This window comes from Crocuta crocuta, unplaced genomic scaffold (assembly GCF_008692635.1).
Source record: "Crocuta crocuta isolate KB4526 unplaced genomic scaffold, BGI_CrCroc_1.0 scaffold322, whole genome shotgun sequence".
Taxonomy (NCBI): domain Eukaryota; kingdom Metazoa; phylum Chordata; class Mammalia; order Carnivora; family Hyaenidae; genus Crocuta; species Crocuta crocuta.
In genome coordinates this window covers 2925655-2948801 of record NW_027532592.1, presented here as the reverse complement: position 1 = coordinate 2948801, position 23147 = coordinate 2925655, and the positions used below count along the sequence as shown (strand labels likewise).

At 58.3% G+C, this 23147-nt stretch overlaps 1 protein-coding gene across 1 annotated transcript in view; it reads right to left on the bottom strand.

Annotated features, from left to right (window-relative positions):
* Nucleotides 1–1352: 1352 nt before the first annotated feature.
* Nucleotides 1353–23147, bottom strand: part of PARP1 (poly(ADP-ribose) polymerase 1) — a 32478-nt gene continuing 10683 nt past the window's right edge. Inside the window, exons 5-23 of the mRNA XM_077779930.1 lie at nucleotides 22811–22910; nucleotides 21285–21401; nucleotides 20774–20950; nucleotides 18344–18491; nucleotides 17660–17800; nucleotides 15351–15593; nucleotides 15178–15246; nucleotides 14831–14963; nucleotides 13789–13984; nucleotides 10226–10354; nucleotides 8089–8172; nucleotides 6134–6256; nucleotides 5616–5744; nucleotides 4590–4688; nucleotides 4119–4271; nucleotides 3363–3490; nucleotides 2724–2785; nucleotides 2111–2225; nucleotides 1353–1894 (exon numbers count right to left, since the gene is read on the bottom strand). Coding sequence (XP_077636056.1) covers nucleotides 1813–1894; nucleotides 2111–2225; nucleotides 2724–2785; nucleotides 3363–3490; nucleotides 4119–4271; nucleotides 4590–4688; nucleotides 5616–5744; nucleotides 6134–6256; nucleotides 8089–8172; nucleotides 10226–10354; nucleotides 13789–13984; nucleotides 14831–14963; nucleotides 15178–15246; nucleotides 15351–15593; nucleotides 17660–17800; nucleotides 18344–18491; nucleotides 20774–20950; nucleotides 21285–21401; nucleotides 22811–22910 — 2428 coding nt within the window. The 3' untranslated portion in view covers nucleotides 1353–1812. The remainder of the gene's footprint in view (nucleotides 1895–2110; nucleotides 2226–2723; nucleotides 2786–3362; nucleotides 3491–4118; nucleotides 4272–4589; nucleotides 4689–5615; nucleotides 5745–6133; nucleotides 6257–8088; nucleotides 8173–10225; nucleotides 10355–13788; nucleotides 13985–14830; nucleotides 14964–15177; nucleotides 15247–15350; nucleotides 15594–17659; nucleotides 17801–18343; nucleotides 18492–20773; nucleotides 20951–21284; nucleotides 21402–22810; nucleotides 22911–23147) is intronic.

Genomic DNA, 23147 nt, shown 5'->3' with positions numbered 1-23147 from the left:
GGCTTCATCAGGTCGAGGGCGCGGGAAGACGAGGACTCTACCGCTATCAAGTTCATCTGCCTGTGAGTCCCCACCTGAACTTGGGTTTGCGTGGCCTTCAGATAACTAACCATGTGAAGTCACGACCATGGCCACACACAGCCCGTTATCATCGCTCCGTGTAGCTCAGCTCTGAGAAAACCTGCTTCTCCCCGGTCACGGAGGCCACCTGCTCGGTCTCCCTCACCGAATCCGTGCTGGACCCCTTCAGATGGCGCTGGCTGCGCCTCCTCTGGCCCGTGCCGCCACTGCACGGACCACACTGCATTCTCTTCCCTCGAAGGTTCTCGTGTCACAGCAACCACCCTGCCTTCCCCTCTGGTGTCATTTCCGCAGGCAGAGCACCCCGCGGATGGAACTGCAAGCTGACAGCACGTCCCGCCCTGTGACAGGTCCCACAGCCTGAGGGAGCTGGCGCACCTTATGGTGTCGGGTCTGCTCTTTGGCCACCCAGATGGGCACAGCCACTGGGCACAGCCACCTGCTGCCTGGGACGTTCTGGGGTACCCCAGACACAGGCACCACGTCCCCGTGGTCTTCGCAAACCTTGTACCACAAACAGTCACCAGATCGTAGTCAGAATGAGAGCAGATGCACGAATCACAAACACAGAAGCAGGTTCTGCCGTGAGAGTTACCATCAGCCATCAGGTGTGTCAGCAACACGGTCTTCGCTTGTGAGATGGACTCCCGGAGGAGCTTCGGGAATTTCAATTGCAACAGTTAATTCACCACTACATGTTCCTACTTTTTTTTTTTAATGTTTTTGTGGGGCGCCTGGGTGGCTCAGTTGGTTAAGCGTCCGACTTCGGCTCAGGCCACGATCTCAGTTTGTGGGTTCGAGCCCCGCGTCGGACTCTGTGCTGACCGCTCAGAGCCTGGAGCCTGCTTCCAATTCTGTGTCTCCCTCTCTCTGTGGCCCTCCCCCCTCATGCTCTGTCTCAGAATAATAAAAAAAAAGTTTTTGTGAGTGGGAGGGGGCAGAGAGAGAGAGACATGGAATCCGAAGTAGCTCCAGGCTCTAAGCTGTCAGCACAGATCCTGATGCGGTGCTCGAACCCACGAGCTTCGAGATCATGACCTGAGCTGAAGGAGGACACGTAACCGATGGAGCTCCCCCCACCCCCAGGGCCCCTCCATGCTACATATTCTGACAGCTTCCATGTCCGTGTGTTTCCAGAAAAAGAAAGCACTTTTTTCCCAAAGTATGAGAAAGCATTAACCTTCCTCCTCCCCACAGAAGTCACGCATGGGGCTGGGGGGTGCGGGGCTACAAAAAAAACAATAAATGCAAAAGAAGATATAGAATCTAAGTAGTATGAAATTAGTTTTTATTTTACCTCAAAATAAATGCTTAACATTTTTCCAAAACGCAAACTAAAGGCAGACACGTGAAGGGGGGAAGGTAGTTTTTCCTCTCCTGGGAACCCAGTAAGGCAGACGCTCTGACGGGCCCAGCTCCTCCGCGGGACTAGTCTAGACGGAAACCCTGGCCCTGACTTCCCGTGTGTCGTCAGCTGTCCCCACCTGGCTTCTGGCTGGCGGGACCCCACCGCCCGTCCCACCCCCAGACCCACACAAACAAGGGATTTGAAAAGCTGGGAAAATCATTTAACACGTGACCAAACGCTCACAGAGAATCCTCTCTAAGGGGATTTGGGAAGGTTCGAGCTCTCGACCGCTGAGTGGAGGCCCTTGCCATAGTCAGCGAGCAGGCGCCCAGCCTGGGCCTGCGCACCAGCCCCTGGGCCGCGCCTTGGCCACACGCCCGGGCTCACCACAGGGACGTCTTAAAGTTGAACTTGAGCTTCAGCAGGTACTTCAGATTTACCTGAGCGACGTCATAGACAATGTATCTGGAGGGGGCGCGTCAAGGAGCACATGTGTCACGGTGGAGCCTGCACTGCCACCTGCATGCGGGTCACACCCCAAGGACCATGCTGTCTCCCCCAGGGCAGGGGCCCTAAGGGCATGGACGGAGGGGCTCCAGTCAGCCTGCAACCAGGACGCAGGGTGCGCGTAGGTGACCACTGCCCCAGGACACCCCCCTGCACCCGCGCGGAAAAGGATACTCGTTATACAGCAGACATGTGTCGTTAACGCCCGACGGGATCCCCGTCCCCAGAGGAACTTCCACGCCATCCAGGGTGATGCTAGCAGAAGGGTCAGGGGTTGTCTTGCCCAAACCTGCAAAACAGGAGGCATCAGTGGTACAAACCGTGAGAACAGAGGTGGGAATCATCTTGAGAAGGGCCTGCTTCGCATTGGGTCTATACAGTTACTTTAAAGACCTGAGTTCCATGCTCGAACCTTCCTCCATACAGAAGCCTGTGGGTTATAAACCACGTTCCCGGGGCCAAGCCTTCCTGATTCCAAGGAAGAACAGTATCCACGCCAACCCCCCCCCACCGCCCAAGCCCGGGATCCTATGTCTGCTGAGAAGTCCAGTCACCACGGCTGGCAGGTGGAGGCCCCGGCACTCTGAGGCACCCAGGGCCACCACGTGACAGGAGGTGATGGGCAGGCCCTCACCCGTAGCGCAGTCAGGATAAAAAGCTGCCGCGCCTGCTCACTGTCACCCACACCAAGGCTCTCCCCGCCGCAGACAGCGCGAACAAGCTACAGGGGCGCAGCCTCCCCGTGCCAGGCCGGGTGCCCGGGGCCACAGTTTCTGGGGCATGTTACCTTTGACGCTGTGCTTGCCCTTGGGTAACTTGCTGATGTGCGCAGCGTGCTTGAGCTCATACCTGTTCACGAGAGGACTGTGTCAAAGCCTCTGCGGCCGAGAGCTCAACACCTACAGTCTGACTCGCCGAAGCCCAGGGAGGACAGAGGAGCGCCCCCAAGGACCCAGCCGCCCTCACTGCCTGGAGCTCCCCCCTTGCCCGGCTTCAGAGGGAGGGTGCCGCTTTGCGGGGAATGTATCATGACAGCGATCGCTGCTGCAGGGCGGCCCTGCCCAGAGGCAGGGCTGGCTGCTCTGGAGGCTTCTGTGCCCACGCCAAGACCCCCCAGCCCCTGGCCCTCCACGTTACAGCAACAGGATCGAGGCTGATGCCTTGCCCAAGCAGGACCAACCGGCTTTTCTCTGTGGGGAATTAGAAACTGGGACGGACTCCAGTTGATCAGGGTTGATCTCAAAACAGAAAATCTAAACCCCAGCGGTGCATGCGTGGGGGGTGACCATCCTTCATGCAAGCCAACCCTGGCCCCTCTGTTTCGGGGGGTGCTCCTGGGCCTCCCCCGTTCACTCAACGACACTGGTTTCTCCAATCAGGGGGCCAACGGGAGCTCTCGGACCAGCCCAAAGCCAGGCTCACTCACATGTTTCCAAGGGCAACCTCTCCCAGCAGGATCAGGCCTATGGGGTCCCCTTGGGACGTGTGGCAGTAGTTTGCACTCTTGGACACCATGTCGGCGAAGTAGATCCCTTTCCCGAACATGTAGCCTGTCTGAGGGTTGGAAAAGAGACACTGGAACCTTCCAGCTGATGTTTGGAGCACCACTGATCTACCGAGGACCAACCGGGACCAGGCGCCGCGGACGCCACACATCCCCAGGACCCTGCTCTCTTCTCCTCTGAACTGGGCAAGAACCTCACGGGGCTCTTGTGAAAATTCGAGTCCACACGCATTTAGCTCAGTGCCTGACGCGTGTGAACACCCCATAAATGGTGGCTGTGACTTTTACTCTCTTCTGCGAGTCAAACACGGGGGGCAGGGTCAGGGCCTCCGCCCCGGTCATGCACTACCCGGCTGCCACCCCCCTGGTCCACAGGGTGGTGCCAGTCTCCCATGACCAGGTGGCGGCAGGCCTGGATGCGCTGGGCCCTGGGGCACGTCCACACACCAGTCAGCCCTCACAGCAGGGCCCGGACACCTCACTTCTGTTCCAGAAACTATGGCTAAGAGATGCACAGCCTCANGGTGGCGCCTGAGCACCCAGAGAGGGATGTCTGGCAACAACTACCTGTCGGCTGTGATGGAGCCAAAACCCACCTTTAAGCGAGGCTCCCCAGCCCCCACCTCCATAAAGCCGTCAACGCAGATGACGCCGGAGCAGCCCCAGGCGGGCACCTACCACAGGCGCTTCCGGCGGGGCTATCCGCAGCCCCTGAGACAGGATGCCGGCGAAGTTGGTGGTCCTGGACCCGTGCCACAGCAGCCGCCGGTTCCGCAGCTGCGCGAATGGCTTGTAGCGCTGGCGCTCGCCCTCGCGCGCAATCTTGAAAATCTGCTCGCGGGAGAATGAGAACACGTACAGCCTGGTTACTCTGCTTCCCCGCGTCCTACTGGGCTGTCCCCAGCGAGGGACGGGGTGGGATGGGGGGTTTGCTCGGGCAGGGACGGGGGCCCACCGTGGGGACCTCAATGCGCCTCTGATGACAAGTGGCCCCCCCCAAACCTATGACTCCTAACATCTCTCCTCAACAACCAAGTCACCTCCTCCAGTTTTTTAAGGTGAAGCAAACGGTTTTTTTCAGGCCAGACCCATGTGAGAGGGGGCAGGCCGGAATCAGCAGAATGCAGAGGGGGTGGGAGGGGCTCTTACATCAACAACTTCCAGGTCGTACGCGTTGTGTGTGGTCGCGTGGGTGTTCTTAACATACTTCCTGATGGTCTCTGCCTCCTCGGAGTCTCTGTCCACCACCTACAACATCGTGTCTTGGAATCAGAGCAAGGGAGATCCCCGGAGAGCCACCGAGGCAGGAAGAACAGCCCCACGTGGGGCCCTCTGTGGACAAGGAGCTGGCTGCCACATAACGAGCCTGCCACGCACGGGTTAAAGCACGCAGGCCACGGCCCATCCCACAGCCAAGACTCGAGGTCAGAAGCCATGAGGATCCCATCAATTGTAGGGCCGTGAGGAGGACGGACCCTCCTTGAGTCCTCAGGGCCATGCACCCTGTGGCTCAGGGCTTCGGCCCAGCTAACAGCCACCAATTCTTTACTGTAAGCTCTGCCACACGCCCACGCGCACGCACACCCACATGCGCTGTGGGGAAGGCAGGGTGCTCTAGTTTCATGCTCTTACCAACCCACCCCGGGCAGAACATCTAAGAATCCTGGTTTCCTCACAGCTTACTTAAGAGACAGAACAAGCCCTTCACAGAAAACCACGCCCACAGCACCACAGTCAAGGTGCCCTGGGGACCAAACACGGGACATTTGGTGGTTTATTCTCCTTGGCCCTACAGATGTGTTTCATCCCAAGCAGGAAGCAGATGTAAAGACCCCATTCCAGGCTCACGCTTAGAACCCTGCGGGGGGACCAAGGTGGGGGGACTTCTGCCCAAGCCCCTACCCCTCCAAAACTTGGGGGACTGAGTTGCAGCACAGTCCCTCGGCCCCAGAGCACGGATCAGGCACCATACGCTTATTAAACAGGTGTAATGAACCTTCTAGGGTTCACACCACACAGGTGACCAAAACAGATCCTCTCTATTTTAAGGAAAAAGGAACTTAAAACCCTGTAGCAGAGGCCCCGTCCCGGGCCACCAGCCATCTGTTCCAAGCAGCTCCCGGGGCGGGGGGAACAAGCATTCTGGTTTGGGGACCATCACCCCCTGGGCGTTACCTTGATGTCAGTCTTGAGCTTCTCGTAGTTGACGTCGATGGGGTCCTTGCTGCTGTCGCCCGAGCCCCCCCTGAGCAGGCTGTAGGCCACTTCTATGTCCAGCAGGTTGTCCAGCATCTCCACCTTGGCCTGCAGGAGCAGAAGGGGACCTCTGTTGCTATCGGACGAGGGAGACACTCCTGCTAGCAGCAGACAGCGGCCAGGACACACCGGGCAGGAGGGGGACCTATAAGCCTATGGCGCGAATGCGTCTCCATCCGCGTGTGCAGACAGCTGGGGACGGGTGGCTGGCTCCCTAAGGTGGGGAAGACGGTGCTGTCAGGAGAGGCTGGCCTGCCCCCGTGGCTCCTTCCCCGGGACCCGTGTGACAGGGCCAGGGCCGAGAGCCCATCTGTTCAGCCTGTAGTCTGTCTCCACCGATGTGGGAAGAAATCCCGCTTCAGAGCCCCGGGCCCGCCCGCAGGGGCCAGGACACAGGGGAGCAGCCCCAGGTCCGCCGGAACCCATCCGGGTGCTACCTGCACACTGTCCGCGTTGTTCAGGAGCGGAGGCTTCTTCATCCCAAAGTCGTGGGGGATCAGGGTGTAGAAGCGATTGGAGAGATCCAGGATTTGGGAGTCGCTGCTGCCCTGGGACACCGCCTTCGGGGGAGGGGACAGAGGAGACAGAGACTATGGCGGCAGCTGGGGAGCCCACATGTGGCGGGCCGGGAGATGCAGGGAATTTTTTGGACCAGCTGGCGTTGGGGTCAGGCCACGCTGAGCGCAGGAACCCCCCCCTCCACGTGCACATCCAATTCTAGGCAGAGCTGTGCATGTGTGGGCCCGTCACACTCCGCCGCCACGCGACACGTCCACCACAGCATCCAGGGGACGAGCTCACGGGCACTCCTGGGAAACTTCTAACATTTTGAAACGTCTGGGAACTGGGGTCCCTGGGTGGCCCAGTCGGTTAAGCGTCCGACTTTGGCTCAGGTCATGATCTCACGGTTCGTGGGTTTGAGCCCCACTTTGGGCTCTGTGCTGACAGCTTGGAGCCTGGAGCTGCTTCAGACTCTATGTTTCCTTCTCTCTGTCCTTCCCCTGATCATGCTCTCTCTCTCTCAAAAATAAACTATAAAAAAATATATTTTTTTTTTTTTTTTAAATTTTTTTAAATTTATTTCTAGGAGAGAGAGAGAGAGAGCATGAACAGGGGAGGGTCAGAGACAGAGGGAGTCACAGACTGAAACAGACTCCAGGCTCTGAGCTGGCAGTCAGCACAGAGCCCGACGCGGGGCTCGAACCCACGAACCGCGAGATCATGACCCAAGCGAAAGTCAGACGCTTAACCGACTAAGCCACCCAGGTGCCCCCCAAAAAATTTTTTTAAAATAAAATAAAAAAAACAAACATCTGGGAATTGTGCCCAGCAACACGTTGAAAGCGAAAACCCCGCTGCTCTGAATCTGGCGGCCCCCTGACCACAGACCTCTGGCTTTAAGGCAGAAACTCATTTCTATTGCACCCGGAGGTCCAGACACAGAAGGGCTAAGCTCCCCTTACTGCCACGATGCCACTAGTGCCCCGTATGCAGAAAGCACTCAATAAATGCACAGATGGAGGAGTGGGACCACGGGGACACTCGGCAGGTACCTGGGACACAGGCTTCCCCAAGTGCTCCCGTTTGTCTGCGGTTCGCTCTGCCTGGGGAGGGGGAGACACCATCCCAGCCTTTCCACCAGGGGTGGTTCTGGAATAGGACAGGCCTTCCCGTCCTAGCCAGCGGGCAACAAGGGGCCAGGGCGCGGCAGCAGCTGTTAACTGGACTTAAAGGCTCCGTTTCAAGGCCTCTTTTCCAGCACCTTCTGCTTTCGGGGTCTCACTTCAGCTTCCTCGTTCCTCTTTCACAGGCCGGGCCTGCACCCTGCCCACCAGGGCACAGAGGGGGCACCAGGGATGGGGGACCCTGAGGGCTGCCCAGCAAGGTGACGTCCAAGGAGCATGAACAAAACGGAGAAAATCCTTTCTGTTCGATGGTTTTCTAGTAACTGCAAAACCATTTCAAGTTCTATTTTCCTTTTTAAGTTTTTTTTTTAAAGTGATCTTGTGATCTCTACCCCCAACCCAGGGCTTCTACTCACGACCCCCGAGATCAAGAGGCACACGTTCCACAACTGAGCTGGCCAGGTGCCCCCAATTTCAGCCTCACTCTGATGGACACACAACATCAGGACGTTTTTAAGAGGTAGGAAAACCAAATACCTCATGCAGCTGATAGGGAGTCTGTTACATATACGATCACTGAAAACACACCTAATTCATTTGATTTGTGCTCATCTTTGGCACGCAGCAGACACATGTCACACTACGGAACTGAAAAAATCTAAGCCCCCGTGGGCTGTGGTGTAGGACACCACTAACCGGGGTACAGAGAGGCCTGGGGAGGGGCCCGCCCACCTGCTGGACCTCGCTGAGGATGGAGACCCACTTACCTGCTGGACCTCGCTGAGGATGGAGTATGCCGCCTGGATCTGCCTCTTGCTCAGCTTCCCCAAGGGCATCTTCTGAAGGTCAATCTGAGGACACAGGGGGAGTTTTCTCTCTGAAAGCCGCTCTGCGTGGTGGAGACGGGGAGCGGGCACCCTGGGCCCTGTGGGAAGCGGTCAAGTGCCCAGTCTTCCAGGGGCACCTGGGACCCATCGCTAGAGCTCGCGGCCCCACCAGGGTCTGTGTGCAACAGTTTCTCTCGCTTCGTGTATGGCCCAGATAAGGTCCCCTCAGCTCCCCAGGACCCCCAGCAACCCCAAAGGCAGGCCGAGGGCCACCCGCCTGGCTGAGGCAGCTCGCAACGCACAGCAGTGGGAACTCTTTTTCCAAAAGCACATGCTTCTGAACACGCCCATCTGCATTCACACTAATGCTGCCCCTTTCAGTCAGTTCCCGGGGTCACGCACTTTTTCCAGTGCTCGCAACACCCTGGGAGTCACCAACATGCAGCACGCTATGGTGGGAGGAGCTAGGACGTGGCTCCACGGGGCCCACATCTAGGGACACGCCTGTCCCCAGGCCACTCTCCCGTCTGCACAAGGGACTACTGTCCTGAGAGGGCACGCGTCCCTGTGAGATGCTCGGCCTGGGCTCCCTGCCCCCGCGCACTGGACCCCTCGCTCTGATCCCGAGATGCCGTGTCTGTGGCCACTCCCAGCAGATCCTTCCAGTCCCCAGGGCCACCTCTGCACCTGAGCTCGCAGGGCCACAACAGACGGAGCTCCCTTGGTGACTAAATGGGGTATGAGGGCAACGTGCTGGGTGCCAAGCGGGATGGCAGCCATGGAGGCCAGGAACAGCCACGCCCCGTGGCACACGTTTCTCTCCCCTCAATGCTGGCACCTGTCCACCCTGGGGGTGGGGGGCCTGGTCTCCGGGAGGCTGAGCAGCCGGAGCCGGGTCTGGGGAGAGGCTGGGCGCCTACCCCGGGGCCAGGCCAAGGCACAGCCCGAGGAGAAGCGGGTGCTGGGAGCCGAGGAGGGTGGCTGAGGGGGCGGGTTCTCTGCGTGAGCGGCACCCCTACCATTGGGTTCTGGTGCTCATCTGCAAAGAGACCAGGTCTCCCCACCTGCACCCCTCAAAATGCACAGCCTGNGGGAGGGAGCCACAGGCGCCACAGAGGGAGGCCCCCGGGACGGCTCCCAGGCTGCCATGTTGTCCCCCACACCGTCCCCCACCCGGGCCCTGTTCCTCCTTATACCCCGAGTCCCCCGTGTGAGGCAGGGCCAGCGTGGACTCGGCTTTTCACCCGGAGCCGCCACTCTGCCAGAAGGTCCACGAAGCAGAGCACAGGGACCCGGAAGTGACCACGGGGTATTTCTTATAAAACATGAAAGAAACGGAGCCCCTCCCCCACCCCCAGTCACCTCCCCGCTCCTCCTAAAGTGCCAGGACTCCATGAGCCCATCCCCAAGCGGCCACGTTGGCCGGCCCTCCTGACAGATGGCAGCTTAGGGACATCAAAACAGGACTGTGCAAGCCTGGCTGCTAGCGAGCCTCTAGGAGAGCGAGACGCAGTTCTCAAGGAGCAGCCCAGCAGAGCCCCAGATGGGGGGACGCCAGGAGGCTACCAGGGGCTCTGCGCTCATCCCCCGGCAAGTGGAGCTGGGATGGAGAACAAATGGGGACGCCTGGCTGTACCCACAGCCCCCACTGCCCTGCCCCCAGGCAGGGGTTAGGACAACCCCACCCCTGCCCTCTTAGGAACAGGCTGACTCCTGTCCCAAGGCACACGTGAGAGGAGAAGTCCTCCAGCTTCGTGTGTGGCTTGCTCTCACTGTAAGTGGGCCACGGCCACACAGCCATCCACGGCATCGAGGGGACAAGCCAAGGGGACGGGGCTCAGGGGCCAACTCCCTACCACACACCACAGGTTTCAGAGCAAGTCAACGATCTCTGTAGGAGCACAAGCGGCCCCGCGTCGGCCTCAGGCTAGGGGTCAGGCTCCCCCCGCGAACACCCTGGGCTCCGCACAGCCCCCAGCCCCGCACATCAGTCTCTGAGCTCCCACCTGGCATCAGGCCAGGGGTCAGGCTCCCACCGCAAAGGGCACAGCATAGCAAACAAGAAAAGCGCAGTAACCTCATACTCCACCATGGCTTTCTTCATGCTCTCCACGTCAAAGATCATCTTAATGAGGTCCTGCACCGGCTTGGGGAGCTTGGACTTGGTGCCGGGGTTGACCGTTAGCTTCTTGACCGCCTCTTCATCCTGGAGGGAACAGAGGATCAGTAAGGGACTCCACGCGACAAGCTCAGCAGAGTGGTGGTGGCTTCCGGGCTGCAGACAAAAGGACACGAGACGAGGCAGCAGCAGCATCAAGGGTGAGTGGGAATCAAGGCCTAGGGGGGCGGCTGCCATGAGCCCTGGGATCGGACGCTTCCTGCGCCCCTACGTCCCTGTGGCTGTTCCGGACTCTCCGACCTCTGCGGCGGCACCCAGCTCCGCACAGGCTGGCCTGCCGCATGCACACCCCCTCATGCCCTCACCCCTTCCTACTCGTCACCTCCCACCTGGTAACCTGCCCAGGGCCCACTCAGCCAACCTGGAAGTGCAGGCAGCCACAAGGGCAAACCACCCAGGGGACACGGGACCGGTCCCCTCCCCCACCGACGCTGCCGTGCCCCACGGCCAACTGTGAGAGTGCGCTCCTCCAGCCTTCTGCGCAGTCCCAGAGGATCAAGCTCGTGGACCCATCTCCTGCCAGGCAGGCAGACAGCACGAACCCTCTGTCCTCCCCACCTCACCCCTGCTCCCTGGGATTGCACTTCCTGATAAGCTAAAGGTACAGAGCTTTACTCCTGCCCTCTGGAGAACCAGGCTAAGTCGATACCGCGCAGCACAGGAAACTGTCCGTCACAGTGTCCCTAGTAACGAGCCACCTTCAGTATCTGAATGCACCTAACCGGCACCCAACACTGATCCTGGAATCTGCTGGATCTGCGTCGTGTCCCTGCTCTTGAGTGGCTGCTGGCCACACCACAGCGGATCCACATTTCCTGCTGGGACACCGAGGCCTTGACACGTTCATACTCCCTGCTCGTAATTTCCCAGAAAGCAAACTACTGACGTGTTAAAAGCCTAATTTAACTGCATGTCCTCTGTAACCAGTACCTCCACCACTAACGGTAACAACCACAGAAATATTTGCGTCGTTACAGATGATTTACAGACTATGAACTATGACCTCTAACCATCTGTGCAGCCTTAACAGATGTTGGTGTAGATCAGCGCAGTTTAATTCAGTAGCTACTGGTTCTGAAATGTGGTCTGAGCTGAGACAGGGTACAAAGGCTAAACACACAGCAGACTTGAAAAGAAAGAAAAAGGAAATAAACTACTAAAATTAGTTTTACAGTGTCTTTTTGTTTCTTAAAACGTTGCTACCAAAGGGGCTCCTGGGCAGCTCAGTTGGTTAGTCCGACTCTTGATCTCAGCTCAGGTCCTGATCTCAGTCACGGGATCGAGCCTCACACTGGGCTCCGCGCTGTCCGCATGGAGCCTGCTTGGGATTCCCTCTCCCTCTCCCGCGAGCTTCTCCTTCTCTCTAATGAAATGAACAAAATGCAGCTACTGAGACAGGTTGAGAAGTGGTCACGTGACTAATGGGACAGCGCTGCTCCAGAAGACGGGGAAACAATTGTGGTCCGTTGGGGAGGGAGCGGGTGCTCTCCACGCAGCGGCAAGGCAAGGCTCCGATTCTCTGGAGAGAAAAAGTGCTCACAAAGGGAGGGAGCGCTGAAGACACACACCATGATCCCAACCGCATTTAATTTTGGGCAATAGTGATTTTTTTGTTCTCATTGTTCTCAAAAATTCCTAAAATATTATTTTTGAAATCAGGAAAATGAACCAATACGGGGCACTGCCGAGTTAGACCATCTCCACCTCAACATCACACCCAAGTTACACTCTACAACAGAGGTTTGAGGTTTAAGTAATCACCACATTCAATGTGAGGCTCGAACTCACAAACCCGAGATCAAGAGTCACATGCCCCACCGATGGAGCCAGCCAGGCGCTCCTAGATTCTGTTTTCGATGGAGAGAGCTCATGGCACTTTCTAAGCTGGAAAGTTCCTGTGTGAGACACGTTAGGCCTCCAGGACTGGGAATTAAAATCTCTACTTAAATATCTATAAGTCTTTCCTTCTGCAAAAGGCATGGTCTTTCCTTTATTTTTAAAAATTTTTTTTAACGTTTTATTTATTTCCAGGAGAGAGAGACAGCGTGAGCAGGGGAGGGTCAGAGAGAGAGGGAGTCACAGACTGAAACAGGCTCCAGGCTCTGAGCTGGCAGTCAGCACAGAGCCCGACGCGGGGCGCGAACCCACGAACCGCGAGATCATGACCTAAGCAAAAGTTGGACGCTTAACCGACTAAGCCACCCAGGCGCCCCATGGTCTTTCCTTTAAAAGCACAGCTGACCCTTGGGGCTCTTGGGTGGTCAGTCAGTTAAGTGTCTGACTCTTTAAACAAACGAAAAAAAGAAAACAACAACAAAAAAAACAAACCAAAAAAAATTTTTTTTAAATATTTGTTTTTGAATGTGACACAGAGTGTAAGCAGGGGAGGGGCAGAGAGAGAGACACAGAATCTGAAGCAGGTTTCAAGCTCTGAGCTGTCAGCACAGAGCCCGATGTGGGGCTCAAGTCCACAAACTGGGAGATAAGACCTGAAGTCAGATGCTTAACCAAATGAGCCACTTAGGCAGCCCCAAGTATCTGACTCTTAATATCAGCTCAGGTCACGATCTTAGTTCGTGGGTTTGAGCCCCGCATTGGGGTCTGTGCTGACAGAGTGGAGCCTGCTTGGTTTTTTCTTCCTTCTCTACCCCTCCCCCGCTGGTGCACGCATGCTCTCTCTCTCAAAATAAATAAAATGAACCTCATGTGACTGCATTGGGGGAACCCCCACATTGGCCAAAGGTCAAGCGTAATAGATTTTTGAATAAAAAACAGGGTATTTTGCCAGAACGAATGTCCATGAAGTACCTCTCAAGTGATAATGGAAGACTATCTGGTGACACACGGGGAGGTGCGTGAGTCGTGAACACAGAACAGAAATGGTTAGGGAGTAACGTGGGACCCAAACCATGACCCAGCAGCAGAGCCCAAGTCACCGTATGTCTATCTTGACGATAAACCAGGCCACGTGACAGAAGCCACCCCTGGAATCTATCACTAGAGGCTGATCCTCCTTCCCGTTCTCAGGAATTCCAACTCTGTCCTTGCCTACGCCCACACCCAAGGGCGGCGTTCGTTCCTCTGCGAGAGGCCGCTGGAGTCTATGCAATGTCTTCCGAGTCTAATGTGACCGCGGGATCCGTCCGTCCGTCCGTGCGTGCATGGAACCTGCCCCGCGTTCCCAGGGCCAGTCCCACTCGCGGTGCCAGGTGCACCCTCCCTGGCAGGTCAGGACGCTGCGCTCACGCCCGCAGGGGCCTGGTGTTGTGACATCTGGCTTTGCTCTCCGTGTGACCCTGGCCTTGTCTGGGGTGGGAGGGTCCCCCCCCCTTACCGTTTGGGAAGTTTGGCAAGGGCTGGGATTAACTGAGAGTTCGGAGGCGCCGGCCAGTGACGTCACTGGATCCGGGGCATCCGTCCCTCTCGCTCAGGCGAGTCGGCGTGGGGCACTCCGTGATTACCTGGCCGTAGTCGATCTCCAGAGGGTAGAACTTCTTGGGAAACTTCGTGAAGCTCTTGGACTGCCAGGCATTGCCGGTCTTCTCCTCGTACAGCTTCATAAAGTGCTCGACGGCGTCCTCCTTGGACGGCATCTGCTCCAGCTTGTTGCTGCCGATGACGGTGCCCACCCGGCCCCAGGACCTGAATATCCAGTACCTGGCGGGGGGGGGCGGGGGGGGCGGGGCCAGACACAGGCTGTGGGCCAGCGGCTCACACTCAGGAGCGTCCCCTCCCTGCCCAGGTGGGAAAGGACACAGAGGAACAAAGGGAACTACCTCAAGAGAGGACCTTCACTTGTCCTGAAGCTGAGGCTTAGAAACCTAGAATGTGCCTTTCAGGGACACCTGGGGAGCCCTGAATCAGGCTCTGAGCCTGCTTGGGACCATCTCTCTCTGCCCCCTCACAAAATGAACATTACAAAAAAAAGGAAACGCCTTTTAAGATCATATTGGCAAATGGAGCCTATAGAGTGCCGAAGAGGGGTGCCTGGGGCTCAGTCGGTTGCGTGTCAAGAGTCTTGATTTTGGCTCAGGTCATGAACTCATGGGTTTTGAGTTCAAGCCCCAGTCAGGTTGTGTGTGGACAGCGAGGAGCCTGCCTGGATCCTCTCTGTCCCTCTCTCCGCCCCTACCCTGCTAGCACTCACTCTTTCTCTCAAGATAAATAAACCTTAAAAAAGAGAAAGGAGCGGATTCAATTCTTGCCCAACCTTCTTCATGTGCTTCAAGCAGCTTTCAGGGGTGTGAGGGGTCATTCATGTGGAGTCTTCAGGGGCTGTCAGGAGTCTTGGGAGCGAGAGGGGCAGCGTGTCCCCTAAGCTGGGGCTGGACGCCGGGGAGCCAGGCCGTCTGGGGGGACGGCGTCTCCCTCCCTTCATGCAGTGGAGGCCTCGCTACACGGTGCTCTCAGCAAGGAGACTAGGCTCCCTGCTCCCCCGCAGGGCTGAGCCCACCAGCCCCAGAGGGCCCGCCTGACAGGGACCGTCGCATCCCCAGGACACACCTGCTCTCCTTGTCGTCCTCCAACAGCTGCAGCTTGTAGTAGGAGTTGGTTCCCTTCACGATGTCCACCAGGCCGAGGGTGGCGCTGAAGACCTTCCCACCTTTCTCCAGGACGTGCGCTGAGTGCTCCAGACCTGTCACAGAGCCGAGGCGGCTGCTTTTCTCCCCCATGAAGGGCTGAGGTGCGCAGGGAGAGGGGGTCTGCAGGCGTGGGGCTCACACCTGCCCGGACACACTGCCACTGCCTTCGGGAGGCTCCCCACAAGACTCAGGGGTCCTTGGGACCGGGGAGCCCGGGCACGAACCGGCCTCTTGACCACCCACCCACTCACGCTCCCGTCTGCTCACCGGAATCAGGATCGACGGCTGCGCCACCTTTAAGGGTTAACTTCATCCTCTTCTCAGATTTGTTGATGCCTTAGAGGGAACAAGAAGGCAAAGGTTCAGGCACAGGGAGAAAGCACGGGGGTGGGGGTGGGGGTGAGGCAGGGCCAGGGCACCCAGGCTGCACGGGGCCTTACCTTCCTCCTTGACGGGACCCTTGCTCTTCTTGGCCAGCGTGGTCCCCGACTTCCCTTTGGGGGCGGCGGCCTCCCCGGGCTCCGCCTTCACCTCGGCCCCCCAGGGGGACAGCATGTGGGCTGAGAGCAAGTCCTGCAGGCTCTTGGTGGAGGCAGCCACGTCCTGGAGGAAATCTTCGGACACCACGCGGAGGCTGGCTTCCCTCACCTCCTCCATCTTCTTGTTCATCTTCTCCACCTCCTCTGCTCAAGGTGGGAGGAAACACAGCCGAAGCATTAGCGGAGACACACCACCGCTGGTCACCAGAGCCCCGTCCTAGTTGCCTAGCGCTCGGGGGCCCTGGGTACCGCTGCCTCCTGCACGGTTGCCAGCACCACAAACAGGCAAGGAGCCCCGAGCCCGCCCTCCCCCCTCATCGCCTCACGCAGGACGCAGGTCGCCTCCCCTGCCCCGCAGGTGCCCGTCGGGTTCTGCCCATGGCATCCTGTGCGCAGAGAAGCCCTCACTTCTATGCAGTCCCACAGGTCTGTTTCCGTGTTTGGTGTCAGGTAAAAAAAAAAAAATTGTCATGAGGCGCCTGGGTGGCTCAGTTGGTTAAGCATCTGGCTTCGGCTCAGGTCATCTCACGGTTCGTGAGTTTGGGCACCGCGTCGGGCTCTGTGCTGACAGCTCAGAGCGTGGAGCCTGTCCTCGAATTCTTTGTCTCCCTCTCTCTCTGACCCTCCCCTGCTCGTCCTCTCTCTCTCAAAAATAAATAAAACATTGAAAAAAAAATCGTCACCAAGATCCATGTCAAGGAGCTACGGCCTGGGTTTTCTTTGACAACTTTCCTGGACTTCAGCCTCACGTCCAAATCTTTCATTCATCCGGAGGACACTTCTATGGCCGTGTGAGGCAGGGATGCAGCTTCCCGCTGCAGGTTCTTGGCTCCTGTGGTGTAGACGGATGCACCCCTCGCACGTGGTTTATTGCTGGGCTCCCTGTTTTGCTCTGCTGCTCCAGGGGAGGCCTCAGGCTGGCCCCGCATGGTTCTGCTGAGCACAGCTCTGCGACATGCGACGCGGCTTGAACTCGGGGAGTTCTGCAGGCTGCTTGCTCTGGGGTCCTCTGTGGCTCAGACAAACCGTAGGGCCGTCTGCTCCACTTCGGTGAACCCCAGCCTCTGAGGGGCTGCGTGCACCGCACTGCCCGCAGTGCCCGCGGGGCTCCCTGGCACACAGGGCACTGTCTCTGGCGGCTGCCAGTGTCTTGCCGTCGTCTTTCCCTTCTGACATGTTACCTAGAACGTGCTTGGTGTGCGTCTTCGGGGTCGTCTCTGGACTCTGGATCTGGTCCCCGGTTTCCCTCTCCAGGTTAGAGAACTTTTCAGCCATTATTTCTCCAAATAGGATTTCTGCCCTTTCCGGGGCATCTGGGGGATTTAGCTAGTCATGCGTCCGGTTCTTGACTCCAAGCCCCACACTGGGTAAGCAGCCTGCTTACAAAAAGGATTTCTGCCCCCTTCTCTCGCTCGGTTTCCTTCTAGGAGCCTCTAATGCGCACTTGGTCCACCTGACGCTGCTCCATCGTTCCTCACGCCATCTTTCCTGTTTTCCTTTCTTTCTCTTTGCTGCTCTGAGCTCCAGTGTCCTGTCTGCCTCACGGACTCGGGCATCGAATCTGCGAGCTGCCTTTCTGTTCACATACTGTCTCACAGCTTGGTGGCACCTGCTCGGTACTTTTGAGTGTTCTCCCAGCTTCATCCACTCCTCTCCCAGCTCAGTGAGCACTTGGACCCTGACCTTGAACCACTGACCAGGCAAATTACTCACCTCCATTTTGTCCAGACCTTTCTTAGAGGCTTTACCTTATTCTTTCACTTTGGACACCCTGTTTCTTCCCCTCGCTTCCCTGGGTTTCAGGCCCGTGGATGGACAAGAACCTCTCCCACCCTCGAGGGGCCGGCCCGTCCTTCAGTGTCGCCCCAGCGTGGCTCTCAAACCTGAGCCTATCCGAGCGGCTGTTACTAGGAGAGGACAGTGGCTGGGGCTGCACAGAGCCCATCAGTGTCCCCAAGGGGAGGGTCTGGGCTGTCTGGAGGCAGGCAGCAGCTTGTGGCTGGGACAGAAGGCCCGTGCGCACGCGCACACACCCGTATACCAGATTCACCCACGCTGGCTTCCCTCCGCAAAGGACCTCAACAACGGTGCTGAGCAAGGAGAGCCATCTCGGAGGGCCTGGTGGGGGCCCCGCCGCGCCCCTCCCCTGCCCCTCCCCGCAGCTGCAGGAGGCAGGGTGCATACCCGTTCTACGCCAGGATTGGACTCACTTTTGGTGCTGATGCACAGGGAGGCCTTGCTGGCCGTGCCCGTCAGCTTCCCCCCAAGTTTCTCGACCATGGCCTTCACCTCGTCCTTGTTCCGGGACAGCTTCCCCAGAGTCAGGATCTTCATGTTGGCCAGCGGCTTATCTGTAAGGGGGACTGCGGTGAGGTGCCGGGGTCCCAGGAGGAGTGGACAGCCCGGCCTCCCTCTGCTCAGTGCCCACCGAGGGCAGAGTCCACAAAGGCAGAGGCCCAGGGCTGGTGGGAAAGCGGAGGACAGAACACAAGGGGAGGGGTGGCCCGCCCTCCCCCAGGACACGTCCCAGGGCAGATTGACAAGGCTATGTGGGGCCAGGAGGCTGGCAGCGGGACCTCATTGGCCCCCAATTACCTTTCTCCTTGTCCCACCTCATGCCTGAAACTGCAGTTTCTTACATGATACTCATTAACCCCATGGGACAAACCAGCCCTGTCGAGGACGTTCACTCAAAGCTCTGCCTGGGTGACACGGAGGGCAACTGACCCACCCTGGCACTCAGGGTGTCCAGCGTGGACCCCAGAGCAGAAGCCCCATGACAGGGCTGGGGGGCGCTGGCCTGGCCTCACCTAGGATGCCCCTCCCGAGCATCCCCTGGCGTGGGGCCCGCAGAGCACCCAGGGGACCCCACCCCGAAGCCAGCCCCACGGTACCTGATGGGGTGGAGCTGTTCATGCTGGCGGGCATCGAGGCCGTGGAGGGCGGGGGTGCCGCCGCTGCCGGGGTTCCGGTCTCGGGTGGAAATACTCGGTCCTGCTTTTTGATCTTCAGTTTCTTGAAGTAAGAGATTTCTCGAAATTCCTGCAATCATGAAGGCTCAGTTAAGAAACTGGGTTCTCCTTTGAAATAACTACCTGTTAGAGCAAAGAGGACTCAGCTCGTCTAAATTAAACAATCTTTTTTTTACCCCTCTCGCAGTAAGGAACAACCTAGAAGATATGAAGCTTTCACCACCCAACACATGACGACTACAAATACAGCGCCGGCTCCTGGTGGCTCCGTGTTTCCGACAAAGCTGCCACACGGACACTGTCGACAGTTTTCTTCACACAAAACACAGAACTGGAAAGAACACCTCTCCCCCAGATCTGCTGACTGTGTGGTGGGGGGTCACTGCTGGAGCCTCCCCCTCGAGCGGCTCCTCAAGGGTCACATGCCCCTTCCCGACGGAAGGCCTACAGGGACTGCACACGCTGGGAAGAAGTATTCCCCGAGAGGAAATTGGGTAACCTCCCTCCCCCCACCCCCGAGGGGAACGCAGCTGCGGTGCCTGCGGGACTCAGTGGTCAGGTGGCCGACTCGATTCTGGCTCAGGTAGTGATCTCAGGGCTCGTGGCACGGGGCCGAGTCAGGCTCTGCGCTGACAGTGTGGAGCCTGCTGGGGATTCTGTGCCCCTCTCCCGCTCGCTCTCTCTTAAAATAAACGTTAAAAAAACAAAACAGAGGGTCACATGGCCAGAGAGCCCAATGGCAATGTCGGTGTTCGTTGCGGATTCTGCCGCAAGCACGGTCCCTCCAACTCCTGGGTGACCTAGTGGGCCAGGCTCCGCGTCCGCCCATCAAGGGCCTGTTCTTGCTGCATTGGGTTGAGGGAAGGGCCGCCAGGTGAGAGAGGAGACAGACCGGCTCCAACTCACGGCGAGCACCTAACGCGCCACGCGTCAGTGACGTTCCGAAGACCACTTCTCCCGCTGAGGAAGAAGTCCGGGCTTGATCGGGGCCGATACACACAAGGACTAACGCAGGAGCTGAGCTCCACAACTGAAGCCCATGTGGCCCAGACCAGGCACTCCTCGGAGGCAGTGACCTGCATAGGCAGCCAGGGCCGAAAAGAGCAGGGCACACGCAGATTCGTGAACGACACACCGTGGTGCTCGGGGGACACGGAGTGCCAACTTCCCCACTGTGGGGAGCGTGGAGAATTAGTGTGGAAGTGCGTGTGCGTGTGGGCGCAGGGAGAACGGCACTCCATGGGGACAGGGTAGCGGAGGGGCTGCAGAAGGCCTGTGGGGCACACAGGTCCCAGGCACCCGCGGGGGGACCCGAACACAGCTGACTGCGCCTCGGGCCGTGGCTGCGGGCTCTAGTCTCACATGGGTCCGTGACTCCGTGATCCGCACAGGTGGCAAGGACTGTCGGCCTGAAGACAGGTCTTACACGTGCGAGTGGCTTCAGAAACCGACCCTCCAAAAACAAAGATAGATCGGCGCCTCGGGGGCTCTGTTAGTTAACGTCTGCACTGGATTTCGGCTGTGGCCACGATCTCAGAGTCTGGGAGTTCGAGTCCTGCACCAGGCTCTGTGAGGACAGCATGGAGCCTGCCTGGGAGTCTGTCTCTCTGCCCTTCTTCACTCGCACGGCCTCTGTCTCTCCCAAAATAAACTAATGCCACGCAATCAGTACATAAGATACAAACTTTCCTGTCCTTCCGGCCTTATTATTTCCTCAAAAGTAGTTAAGGGAACACGGATACCACAAACGGGTGTGCAACACTTGCAGACTCAGAAAAACCAGGAAAACCCTTCACGTGACACGTGGAGCCACGGGAAGGTTTTGAGGACACAGGAACCAACGAGGTCAGAGCTGATTTCGGGTGACTGCTCATGAGGAGGGACAGAGGATAGAGTAGGGCAGGGCGAGCGTGGTGAGCCGACCTGGCTCGCAGCACCGCACACGCGTTTTCTGCGTTGAGGATATGCGGTTCCGTTAAAAACAAGCAAACAACGAAGAACAACAGGAGGTACTTGAACTCTGGACCCCCCCCCCAACCTAAGACAAAAAAATGGCCTCGGGAAAGGGAGTTCTTGTCCCAGTGTCTGGAACAGCACCCGGCACAGAAGCGGTGCTTGATAAGCAGCTACCTCAGCGCGAGGGTTTGACAGCAAGTGGACAAAACTGCCCTCCCATTTGAAGATGCAGGTACACAAACCCCATATTCCAGTTTTATGTCCACACTGTGAGCACGGCCCCGCCGTGAAGGAGCCCATGAACACCGCACTGAGGTCGTGGTGACTTACGGTGTGGACAAGCCCAGACGGGGTGACGGTGCTTTTCTGGCTGAGCCCTGTAACGTGCCCCCTTACCTTTGGGGTCGCCCAGTCCTTCCGGCCCGGCGTCTGTGTCCTGACCATGCACTTGGTCCAGGCGGTGACGTCCCCCGTACAGTAGTAGGCGTCGCTCTTGAACACCAGCTGGCCCGAGCACTCCTCGCAAGGAAGGAGGGCCCCAAACACCATGCCGTCGGCTACTCGGTCCAAGATCTGAGGCCCGTAAGCAGCAGGTCAGAGAGGAGGGCTCACCCGCCCGACACCCCACCTGGAACCCCCCCAGAGGTCTCAGGCAGAGCTTGGGCTGCTGGGTCCACACGTGACAGGCTGCAGCCCCTGGCCCTGGGTGGCTGAAGAGTAAAGAGACGGCCAGGGCGTCCCCAGGGGGCTCCCCTCCCCCCATACCTGGAGGCCCCCAGCCCAAGTGTGTGGCCTGAACGCACAAGGCAGGTGCACAGCCCACTCTTGCCTCACCAAACCCTAGGTGCAAGGGTGACCGCAGTGCTGTGACCCCCCCCCCCAGGTCACTCTGCGGGGGGCAACTCACCGCCGACTCCCCAGAGGGCACTTGCTGCTTGTTAAAGATGAGGAGCTCTTTCAGGTCGTTGGTGGAACACGCTTTCTTTAGCTCGTCCTTGATGCTCCAGAGCAGCTCATTCTGGGCCTGTGGATGTAGCCAGGCAGTGAGAGACACACTCAGCCCGGGGACCCGACCAGAGAGGCCCTGCCCGCCTGTGGGCCTCCACTCCATCTCCATCATCCTGGTGCCTCCTGGCCATCAGGGACAGGGAGGTGCCCCGCCCCGAGAATCCCACTTCTACCCAAGGCTGTCCCTGGAGCCAGCCCCCATGCAGGCTCACCCCTGGGGGAGAGCCGGGGTGCAGCAGGCCCATCCCCCCCACAGACGCTCACGCCTCAGGGACGAGGGGGTGGCTGTTCTCCACACTGAAGGGAAGTAGGGACGATCCCCAAGAACCCCCTCTGCCCTCGATGGCGGGCACATCGCAAAGAACAGACCTATGCTCTCAGGGAAGCAGAGTTCTCAGTCTCAGGGGCCGTGTTTACACAGTGCTCCGTGTCCCATTTATCCACCTCTGCCTTGCCCGGGATGACTCAGGCTCCCCACACCAGGGTGCACGGCGCGAGCCACCTCCCTGTGAGGTCGCGGGCAAGCTGTTCACCCCTTGGCCACACACTGAGCCCCTGTAAACCAGAGGTGGAAATGCTGGCCCCTCCCACCCCACGGGGATGCTCTCTGCACCAAGCCTGGATTCTAACGGTGTCTTTTTTTTTTTTTTTTAAAGATTTTATCTTTGAACAGTCTCTACATCCAACGTGGGGCTCCTCCTCAGCAGGAGGGAGGTTGGGGACGGCAGGGGAACGTTCGGATTTCCTTGCCTGCACTCAAGAGGACACTAAACCCACCAGGGGACAAACATAAAATAAACCAACTCTATTGTGCCCAATTCACGCACAACAGACATTGTTTCGCTGACGGACAATCACACCAAACGGGTGACTCTTATCATCAGACACAGCTTCTCATCGCCCCGCACGGGCAAGACCCAAAATACTCACGACAGAGCCCATCAGACGGCCCATGGAAATCGCGTGCCCAAAGAGAGACAGACAGTCCCCCCTGGTTTTCCCGAACACCCAGCGTCTTCTGATCAATAATCTTTACTTTGATTCTACACGTGCGTAATCAACACAGAGCTGAACGGGCCGATGACAATGGAGTCCACGCGTGGTCCCTGCCCCTTCACCACACGCCTCCTAGTTCTCTGGTGAGAGATCTCCATTCGAGTGTCTCTTCCGGCTGCTCATGCGGGCCAGGCACTCGGCCTGCAGCCCCTCAGCTCCCACACGGGGAGGCCGAGGCACATGGGAGCCTATGGCGGGCTCTCCTCCAAGCCCAAAGCGCTGCTCTGGGAGGGAAGGGACCCCGGTGCTGGGCGGGGGGATGCCATTAACAAGTGCCATCAGTAGGGAACGCCCAGAGTTCTCGGGAGGAGGGATGCGGGAAGAGCACGGTGGAAGGGCAAGTGCAAAGCCACTGCGCTCAGAGCTCACCTTGAGGGCCTTCTCAAGCTTACTGTCCTTGTCCTTCTCCTTTTTAGATTTCTTCTTGGCCACTTCATCCATGCCATCTACCTCATCACCTTTTCTCTTTCTGAAAGACACACAGGACAGAAGAGAGCTATCAGAGCGCTGGAGCCCAGTGACATGGGGGACATGGGACCTTCACGTCCCTGGAATGCCACGTGCTGGCCGCCATCACACTGCACCTCACTCACTGCCCTCAGGCGCCCGAGGTCCGCCCAGGCAGTGCTGGTAACGGGCCTCATGCACCTTGCAGTGAACTCTGCTGCCAGAGGGTGGTCGGGGGGGGGGGGGGGGGCCCCCGGCA